The following is an 11051-nucleotide window of genomic DNA, read 5'->3' on the forward strand; positions in this document are numbered from 1 at the left end:
TTTTTTTTCATTTGCTGTGATTCAGTGCACTTGGGTGAATGCTGACTGTGATCTCCAGCTGTGCCAAGGGTCACACCGACGATGGGGAACCACGACGGTTGGGTGACCACTACAATAAAGGAGGGCTTGTTATGTATTCTGACTGCGGCGCAGCTAAGATGCTCGGTGTTTGCTGAGACAGCAGATGACTTGGCTTGCTCTCTCGTCCCCTTGCTCAACCAAGGCAGGACACACTTAATTGCCTCATTAGCAAAAGGGCCAATGAGGAGTCGGCCTCTTCCACATTGTTCAATGTCAAGAGTGCATCTGAGTGGAAAGGTTAATAGAATAAACAGCGTTTTCGTCTTCTAAACGTAAAAATGTTTATTTTCTTACTAAGATGGGTCACTGGCTAAAAGCCTCTTTTCATTGCAAACGGGTAACATTATGCATTTGAGTCCATCTTGTCTGCCCACTGCACATTCTAACCACGATTATTCCTATTTTCAGAGTATAAAGTAGCCTACAGCTGCTGTGTTCCAACTCCCAAAGCATCCTTATTTAAAGCTTGGACCCATCCAGAAAACAGAGTCCTCATGCCAACTTTAATTATTTTAAGAGCTTGAATTTGCAAACTCGGCTATTTCCTCCTGCGCAGCTTCCTTGGATCCCAGACAGCAAATCAAGTCAAGTGCTAACACTCTTGATTTCCCTCTTGAAGAAAGACATGCAACATAAAAATCACGTTTGCTGCCGAGAGAAAATGTGAGATCTAAAAAAGCTGCCTGCATAATAATTTTCAGAGAGACATCAAACGTGAAGGACAAAGCAGTTCTCACTTGCTGCTGCATTGCCGAATATGTACTGAAACACATCATTATTCTCACCCAGAATCCACAGTAAAGACAATTTTGTGCTGAGCATGACAGTTTGCACAGCAATGCCAAACCATGACAGGCATCTTGAATGTTGTCCTAAGCCCCTGTCTATTTCTTGTCGAGTAAAGTGGTGCTCAGTAAGTTGGTTCTGACACAATGCATGATGGGCCAGGCTAAACAGGCAGAGCATGAGTCAAACACGAGGCAGAATGTGATCTTATCTTTGCGGAATGAGCTAGAGTTAGGATTGTTCAAGAATTGTTGGCATAACTACCAAGGTATATTCCACTACTACAGTGGATACACAACCCTGTAAAAGCACAACCAGCATACAGCTGTGTCACTGCCAAACAAACACATCTCACATTCACTTTATGTCCATACAAAGCGAGTGCTGCTTTCCTGGTCCTAGAGAAAATTAGACATATTTTGGAAAACCCCGTTGTTGAGCCTTGTGAGATTTAAATACAACATTCATGCTGTCACTAATTCAGGCTATGAATTCTACCTTACTGCTGGGCAGTTTTTCACAATAAAAAAATATACAGTCACACATCTGCATGGGCAATATAGCGTAAAGGCTCCATTTCATCAACAAGTCAAGTCTAACGAGTCGGAAAAAAAAAGGTGGTGGTGCCATCTGTTCTGAACCACTTTGCTTGGAAAGGGGAATTGAAGTGGGAGGACAAGAAGGGAAACAGCTCTCTCAGCACTGACACTGTGCTGTACTCTGAGCACAGCCTGGCCACTGGAATAAGTTACCTTATCTCTAGCAGGAACAAACTTCTCCAGTCTTCCAGGCCCAATACAAGGCCAATGCTCTTTAATGTGAAATACTGAGGGCAGTGCTGGAGGTCAATCAGTTACAGTGCATACTTGATTTGTGAACAACATAGCAAATTCAGCTAACAATGTTTTTGCTGTGCTATGAAAGACCAAATGGCTGGCACTTTTAAAATCTAAAGACTGAAGTCTATCAACCCAAGACTGGATCTAAATTACCGCATTTGGCAGTTTAATCTGAATGATAATTACACGAGGGAAGGTTCTGATGATGAAGGATTTTTTCCCTATAAAGAATTAATCAGCAGAACTGTGTATCTTGCAGCGCTTTTAAGGCTATCTCCAGAGGTTTGTTACAGTCCATAAACATATTAAACCCTTTATTCAAACTCACTGCATAAGCAGCTTTACACTTATGGAAAGCTCACGTTAGATCAAAACTGGACAGATGGCAGTGTCCTGACTTGCATTAAGAGAGGATGGGAACCTCCAGATGGTGTCCAGGTCTTCAGGTAACCACTTTGTCAACCAACACTGTAATCAATGGTGACTAAATTCCCTCTCCTCCAAACACCATCCATCTTGAGGTCTTTCCTGGCTTCTCTGTGATGACAAACCACAGTTGAAGATGAACGTCTGAAGGGCAGAGGGGCCTCTGCTGATTAAAGCCCCCAATGTGCTTTAGGGGAGCCTGGCGAGCAAAGGAGGAAATGGAGTGAGACAACGGAGCGTGCGGGTTCAAAACACCTAATGGAGTGTCCTGCGTGCCGAGCTAATAGACTGCTTCAAATTGAAAAGAACAACAGGCGTCTAAGTAGAGCGACGTGGAACATTTCCTCCTGTTCATTCAGTCAGCTCCCAATTTGGAAAATGCGAGAGGAGGGGAAAATAAAAATGTACCCGGCGCGCCATTGTTTGGTGCGTAGCAAGTTTCTTTCATTCATCTGCAGTCAATTGTCGGGATTGAATTACAGCTGAATCCCATGTAGGGTGAAAGAAGAGTCAATCTTTGGTGCAGTGGAGCCATAATGGAAACAAATCGAATCCCTTCTGTTTTCATGAAAAACTCTTTGCTTTGTGTAGATTTATGGGAGGACTCCCTGTGGCCACAGTCCAGCTGTGAGCTGTAATCTCTCGCTGATTGTCATCTCAGAAGGATAAAGTTTCAATATCCATGTTGTAATCTGAACACGATGCATCAATAATTGCACCGTGAGACGAGGCATCGCACGGGTTGGGGTCTGACAGGTACTCCCCATGCCAAATTAAAAAGCTAAGTAGCAGCCAAGAAATTATCAATAATTTTCAGACATTTTTTAGGTTCTTTCTGGAGATGACTTATACAACAACGAAAACACCATTATGTCCAATCAAGTTAAGTCTTCTAGGGAAACAGATGATGTGAAATCAGCTTAATGAGGCTTGGTCCATTTCAGTCATGTTACAGGTGACAGTGGGAGGCTTGACCTCTACTTTAACAAAGCCGATGCCCCCTCCCAGTGCAGCTAATCGGCTGTAAATATTGAATCAATAAGGGTAGTTTTTCCCTCTTTGAGTAACTGGTGTGCTAACCAGCAACTGAGTAGCATAGATTTAGATTTATTTAAGCCGTTTATTTTCTTGCACAGTTGGATTGCACAGCTGCATAGAAAACAACAGATATCCCTGGTTTCAGAGACAGAAAACATAGATCAAAAGCATGTTCTGCTTAGAGACGACAAGTGTGCCAGCTTTATTCCGCGCTGCCAGTTTTCACTAAGGCAGAAAGCACTTGAAAGCAACACAACAGGGCTGGAGGCTCAGAACGGATAGCATCTCAACCCCACCCCTGATAAACAAATAATTTCAAACGGCAGCTTTTGCAAGACGTGAATTTTGATCACCTTTGCACTTTACTGCTGAATCCTATATCGAGCAATGCCAGTGTATGCAAAGATTTAATAAGATGGACTTTGAACAAGGTGAATCGATCCAAAACCATTCCTCTCTCCGCCACGCTGACAGCATCAGCATTTATCTCAGTTTTGCTCACTCTCTGATCTACTCGCTGATTACATAAAAGAATCATAGACCTTGATTAAAATACACTGCTAATGCTCACAAGCAGCAAATCACTTCACAATTTCGAAGAAAAGAGAAAGCCAGTAATTGCACTTGCTTCACTGGCTATCGCAGTTACTTACTACCGCAAATAAGATGGGAATCCCTCCCTTTGGAGGAAATTGCTATGGCTGAAGAGAACAGAATTGCAGAGAAGAGGGCAACCCAAAGTTTCAGTGTCGACATGTCCTCTGACCACGATTTTACAGGGAAGTGTTTTAGTTTTTGGAAGCTTGTTCCGATTTGTGGTAAGTCTTGATTCAAGCAATATTCTCTTCCCTAATTCACTTTTTTAATGGAATGTAACACACCGAAAAACACAGGCACAAAGACATAGACAGTGGTAAACTGGGCCGAGAGAGCATGAACTGGTTAATGATGTCAGTGGAATACATCCTGGTTAGTATAGAGAGGATTTGCTGCAGATTTAACTCATCAAGACTCATTGGGAAATTTAAAAAAAAAACAAGCTAGTCCTGCTTTTGAGGGACTCTGGTTGAAAATAGTTTGGTGAAACGGTGTATATGCATTTTGGATGTCACAAAGCAATGTTAAAGCAGTGTTAACTTTCTTCATTTTCAACAAGTTTTGTAGACATACATTTAGGTTTTTCAGTGTGCACGATGACATGAAACACTTTAACACATGTCCTTTGGCGTGGAAATAGATGCAGTTAGACCTCAGACAAATGTGACAGAGATGTGTCACTGTGTTTATTCTAGACTTAATTATAGTAGTTTTTTAGCCTGGGAATTCCCATGCTGCTTTGCGCGTGATTTCATTCACACTCCAAAGGCAGCCTGGAAACCACCGCCCTTATTTTTGCCTGAGTTAGGGAACCAATCACAGAAGGGGGGGGGGGGGGCAGCAAGACGATGACGACGTCTATGCGCGACACCAAAGCTTGTAGAGTGTTAATCCAACATGGCAGCGGACCAGAGCATGTGAACGGAGCGGAGCGCAGCGCAGCGCAATTCCCGCTTCCCGCTCAGGAGGCTGTTGGCTCATTCGCTCCCCGCTCAAAGTTGTGCCAGGACACTCCGCTCAAAACTCGCTCCGCGCTCACCTTAATTTTCCTGCTGCTCAGGTGAAATCGCTCCACGCTCGCTCAAATTTTCAGGAGAAGGAGTTTTCTGACATTTTTACTTCATGTAATTATGACAGGGCCCTGGGACACACGGCGTTTGATTTAATGATGTGACCGGTGTATTTTCTTATTTAACTGGCTGTTAAATTATCGCCACTCTGACGTACAAAAAAATAATGTTTAGAAAATGTTGGGCACCAGGTAGGGTTAGAACTAGCACCTGAGCAGTCAGCTTAATTCAGACAATCAGAAAGGGGAATATGTCTTCACGGTACGTGACCTGTTCCGAGCGTTCCCGTGTCCCAAAACTCCAGACGAAATACACAATCCACGCTCGATAGCGTTTGTAGGCCCTGCAGTTCGGGCGTTTCCCTGTTTATTATCCGCACTCTCTCTGCAACTAATGCTAGCTCCGCCACACATAGAACACACCGTTGCGCCCTCGACTTGAATTGCTCACTTCCTCATTTACTACGGGTGACAAAGCCCACGTGGCTGCTTGTGAACGTAACATCTCGCTCCATTCATGTTGCCCCGCATTTCCTATTTAATTATTAATTTATTACACTAGACTACATTAAATCAAAAATGTTATTTTACAAATTTTATAATCCGACATTTTTAATTGACGTTGTGAGCGCATCGGAGCGAACTGGAGCGGAGCGAAATCCTCGCTCCGGCTTTTGAATGGAAAACCGCTCTCCGCTCTGACCATATTTCACCGCTCCGCTCCACAGTCCGCTCCACGCTCCGCTCCGTTCACATGCTCTGCAGCGGACACAACGTTACCGTTCGATGCAGCCTTAGAAAGTGTTTTAAGTACCTTAGAACGCAAGTTTACTTTTAAAAAAGAGCAACGTTTGGCGTTGAAAGATTTCATTCCCAAGAAGGATGTATTTGCCGTCGAATTTCTGTCGCTCTACATACGTCATCTGGTATAAGTGATACAATTGGCTATGAATCGCGCGCAAAGCAGCATGGGAAGAACCAGACGCCATTTGATAGACATTCGTAGCGCCCAATAAACGGCTCTAGGCATTCGTAAACCACGCCTCAAATACGAGAAAATGCACAACTAGTTCCCAGACCACCATCTCATCGAGATGTGGACGCGTCAGCCAGGCTAGTAGTTTTTGGTACCTCCCCCAAACCAATGAGGGACTGAAAATGAAACGTCTAAAGTGAAAGTAAAAGTGGCAGAAATTTCAAGTCTAGTCTCGGAATTGGATGTCCTCCCTGGATGCCCTGCAACTTGTTTCTGTAACCGCCACATACAAATTTTGTCAATTTAATAATCAAAACATTTAATAACCTGATCCAGAATTTGTAGAATCCTTCTAAATGTCTGTCATCACAGTCTCAGATTCCTGACTTACATTATTAAGGTTTTGTTCATAAAAAACAAATGGCTTTTCTCCTGCAAAAAAAACTCTTTTTGTTGTTTTGTTAATATTCCTGTACAGTCGAGCATATTGATGTGGAGAAATATCATGCGTAGGCTGCACATGTGGCTTCAGTTAATGTGAACGTGCGCACCCCCCCGGAACATCTGTCAAAGATTAGCAGTAAAGTGAAATAGGCAGTTCCTGTTCATACATTCCAAAATAATCTGGCAGTAATTTTCTTGGTGAGGGATGGAAGGTGGAGGGTCTACAGGTCACAAACGCCACACAAACCCGACTTTGTCAAGGCATGTGTATTAATTTTTACAAGATGTGGATGACAAAAGGCCTATACAGAAAAAGGCCTGGACGGCTTGGAAATGATGGGTGTGGCAGAAACCCACCACAGGGAAAGATGAAGAAACGGCCAAAGCAATTTAACAGAAACAGTCCATTTATTCAGGAAAAAACTATGCTAAATCCAGCAGTACAACCTCTATTTTTACCTTGGATGAAAAAACAACCTACCTCGATCTTATGCTACTAAGAATGAGAGCTTTATCTGTACAAAGGTCCACTTTCACCTGCAAACATACCCATTCAGAGCATGGCAATAAGTCCACTACAGAACAGAATAGAAAGAGCCCCTGACTAAAAGCACCATAATCAATGAAACATGCAGAATCCCTCCGGTACAAAAAGAGGATGACTTGTTATTCAGGGAAGCGTGCTGTCATTCAAAGGCCATATACATCAGGGGGAAAGTGCTAGGGAGGCAAATCAGTGTTTGTTAATGATATGGGTCATTTGTCTTGAGGACGGCCGGACCTCTGTACTCATCTGTAGGCCTCCTCTGTCACCCTTGGTGGAGGTTTTGTATTCCACAGTGCTCTGCCCTTGCTGAGCTATTCAGATTGGCTACTTTTGCCTTGAGTAATACAATCTTCTCTCCATGGAAATCTGTTTACACTGTTTGTACTGCATGGGAAAATAACTGACATTGTAGGTGGAAGGAAAGTCATTTACCTGTGTGGAGAAATTCACTGGCATATATTTGCAATTTTGCAAATTTTTCTTTCTACTTAAAGCATGTCCTACACTTTAAATGCAATATAAACTGAATTGTGATTATTGGATTTGCATGCTGTGATGCTTTGCATGGCCCCTTTATGTAGATGAGAATACGGAGAATGTGTTCTGTCTGCACATTATTCATTAACAAAACATAATTAAGACTGAAAAGCTCTTAAATCTCCGTGCTTTTACTATGTGATGGGAAGGTTAACTCAGTGTGGAAAGCTCCATATCTAAAATACAAATACCTTAAATATCACTCACGTCCACATCCCACAAAGCAGAGCTACCAGATTCCTCACATATTCTCTCAATACAAATATTTCTCAAACTGAGAATATACATTGGGGATGCCAAATGATAACGCTGAAGAATAATTCATGTCAAAGGAAGATCAAAAGCAAGCCCGAACGTATGGTAATATCGTCAAATATCAAAACGTCTCTGTGTTGGAAGGTCAGAAGTCTTTGGCTGTGTGTGGGAGTGTGATTCAGGCACAAGCACATCAAGATGTCACTTCATAACCTCTGGCTCAGGAGGCTCCTGTCATCTTCACATGTCAGAGATCCTCTGCCTACCCCGCCAGTCATGCTAAATATAGAGCGGGGACAGAATTTCTGTTTGGAGCCCCCGTTCTCTTTATCTACATCTAACACTTGCATGCGTGCATCGGGACGGACATCTTCTCACTGTCATGCACATGTATGTGCGTCTGCATTCCCAACTGTATCGCTCTTCTTTCTGTCAAGGGATTACACTGTGTTACCACGGCTCGGACAGTCAGTTTCAAATTCCCTTATTCAGACTGTTCAAGTCCTAACACAAAGCAATCAATCACAGCTCTCCCATACCCAGATAAATCTCCAAATGCACCCGTTCAGTGAGAGAGTTACTTTATTTGACCTTGTTCCGTTTCTTACTTCTTCCGGGCAAGGTTACCAAAGGGAGTTACAGAACTCTCTGTGGCAATTAATTGTGCTACTTATCTGTAATGTGAACGGTGGATATTACATCTCCAACTCTCCAACAGATATTCATTTAAGAATGGCTCAGGATTTGCAGGGCCAAAGCCAAAGAAAAAGAAACTGAGCAGCTATTAATTACTATTGATTCTTTAGCCACTTCTTTTTACTTGGTCTTGGAGTTGATCGTGACTTAACACGGTGTGTAACTTTCAGAAAACGACTTGTGGTTTGGCATGGCCGAACAGCCTGGCTAGATGCTTAGTTGTAGGGGGTGGATGTGTGGTGGTGGGGGGGGGTCCTCAGAGAATAACCAATACAGCTGGACATTGTCTGCAAACTCAACAGTATCAGTGTGAAGATGACACCGTTTTCAGCTGAACTAACCTCATTGTATACGATCTTAAACATGACAGGGAGGGAATAATGTAATGCTTCACCATGGCAACAACATGTCTTTTGATACTCTAGGCACAGGCATGTGGCTATTTTAAGAAAATGCGCTACTATTAATAGATGGGAATATATTACTGTTGTATGATTTTATGTACAATGTTTTCAACTTTCCTTGAAAGGACAGCTTTGTTTTTGTATCATGAGCATTATCTTCATCAGAAAGGCAGTCACAGTAAGATAATCTGCGAGTTTGGATTAAGATGCGTCGTTATCAACAACAAAAGGGATGATGAGCTAAACTGAAACACGTGCTGCTATGCAGTGTCCACTGCAGAGTCAGTTCCCTCAGTAAGGATGGGTGACCATCACCACTGAGCACGTTGTGGACTCACATTGCAACCTTTACTAGGTCAGCATTTAAGCAAGGCACATGCATCCTTCAGTTTTCTACGCTTAGTCAGGGTCACAGTGGATGGGAACCCCTCCTTTAATGTATACCTGTACACCACACACACACACAGCTTTAGATAAGGCGTCAGCGTAACAACAGGAGCAAATAACAATGGTTGTACATCAAACTAATGCGATGAATGATACTCCGGTTTTTGAATTTTCCCCTCACACTAAAAACACACAAACAGCAAAGACCACACAGACTACAGCAATATTGGAATCAATCCAGAGCACACAAGCTGCTCGGTCTTATGCACATTGTAGCCCACTCTAACCGCAATACAGGCAGTTCCAAACTTGTTCATCCTGGTGACGGTTCAAAGACAGCTACACTCAGCAAGGGGATTTTGAGTTTTTTTTTTTTACCTCAGTTTCACTGCAGGTGATAAGACAGCAGTGAGAAGTACTGTCTGAAACCACTGACTGGAAGTCATTTTACACTCCGTCTCACAGTGAAACTGCAACTTCCAGTCAGTGCAGTCACAGAGGAATCAAACATTCCTCGTTCAGCTCTGGACCGGGAAAATCCTTCAGGCTCTCTGCATAACACTTTGTTAACAATAGTTACAGCAATAACAAGAGGAGAAGCAGCGTAAGTATGAGGGAGCTTTTATTTCTCTACCAGCAAGAGAGCTATTTCGTATTGATTACCATAAAATGCAAACCATAAGATGCTTTTAATGGACTTTTCTTCCTTTTTGCTTTCGTCAAAAGTTCCATGCAAGAGTAAAAAGAACAAATCTGCACATTCTCAATATGATGGACTGTTAAATTTGGGCCAAATGCTAAGAAAAAAATGTCTTAGCATTTTCTAACCGAGTAGGATCTAATACAGTTTCAACTCTTTGTTTAGAATGGCATAAAAGGATTTCCATAATCTGCAGCAGGCCTGTCCCTGAAGAGCGTCAATTCAAGCCCATGCAGGGTCAATAAAACAAAGCAGCAGATTTAAAGGGAGGGGTCAGGTGAACTTTTATTCCCTTTAATTTGGCCCTTTTTAAGAGCTCCCCCAAGGAGAGCAGCCATAAATGGTTTGGAACAGCCTCTGCTGTTCCATTTTCTTTTTCTTTTTAAAAAAATAAAAATAAAAATAGCAGTTTCTTTGTATCCGAACAGTGCTTACTACATGATAATTAAAAAAAAAAGAGAATATATTCTGACATCATTCTGAATGGAGCCAACCAGGTATGCCGTGTTAAGCAATAAAATATATAATTGGGGGGGGGGGGGGGGGCGTAATGACAGAATGTCAACGTGTTCTCTAACAACTGTCTGACGAGTACGCCCCGATGCTTTTGGAATTAACTGCAAAAATCTCGTAAAGACATAGAAAGTGACTTACCCAGAAACAAAGAGCAAAACATTGCAGACATCACGGCTTGAAATCCCAAATGCAACGGAGCTGGAAACAATGCGCTCAGACTGCCTTCTGATTCATTCGGCTGACCTAAGCGCAAGCACAACGAAGCGGCACCATCAGCGAAATGAACACCGAAATCAGAGATCAATGAATCTTCGTGAAGCGTGCGAGTCCAAGGACATCATATGTTGCACACACCCGACGCATCTAAGCCTCCCAAGAGGACGAAGAAGAAGAGGAAGAAACGTGGCTCTTTTGCTCCATTGTCATTTTCATCACAGGCTACTTGGCGTCAAATCAAAGTTCCCTGGCTGTCTGGCTCTGGTGTGGGACGCGTTGTCTCAGGGTCCCCTCCGTCTTCTCCTCGGCAGTCTCTCCTCATCTCCACCTCCGCTGCACAAAATACCAGAGAGGAGGAGGAGGAGGGCGGATAGGTGGATGATGAGGGGGATGCTGAAGGATGGAGACCTCTAGAGTCTGAAGTTCTCTTACGCAGCCTGAGTATTCTGCAACATGCACGGAAATGATTGTTGGAATGCGGGTCCTCTTGTTAGATGGTGTTGAACTGCTTTGGGTGTATTTTATTGTTGCCATTAA

At 43.0% G+C, this 11051-nt stretch overlaps 1 protein-coding gene across 2 annotated transcripts in view; it reads right to left on the bottom strand.

The window, feature by feature from the left end:
• Positions 1-10841, bottom strand: part of clmpb (CXADR like membrane protein b) — a 71780-nt gene extending 60939 nt beyond the window's left edge. The window contains exons 1-2 of one of the 2 annotated variants that reach the window (XM_075473828.1): positions 10653-10841; positions 10437-10541 (exon numbers count right to left, since the gene is read on the bottom strand). In XM_075473828.1, coding sequence (XP_075329943.1) covers positions 10437-10467 — 31 coding nt within the window. In that variant the 5' untranslated portion in view covers positions 10468-10541; positions 10653-10841. Of the gene's footprint in view, positions 1-10436 lie in introns of both variants that reach the window. The other variant, XM_075473827.1, reaches the window with a different exon arrangement.
• Positions 10842-11051: the final 210 nt, after the last annotated feature.

The sequence above is a fragment of the Odontesthes bonariensis genome, chromosome 9 (genome assembly GCF_027942865.1).
Source record: "Odontesthes bonariensis isolate fOdoBon6 chromosome 9, fOdoBon6.hap1, whole genome shotgun sequence".
Classification (NCBI taxonomy): domain Eukaryota; kingdom Metazoa; phylum Chordata; class Actinopteri; order Atheriniformes; family Atherinopsidae; genus Odontesthes; species Odontesthes bonariensis.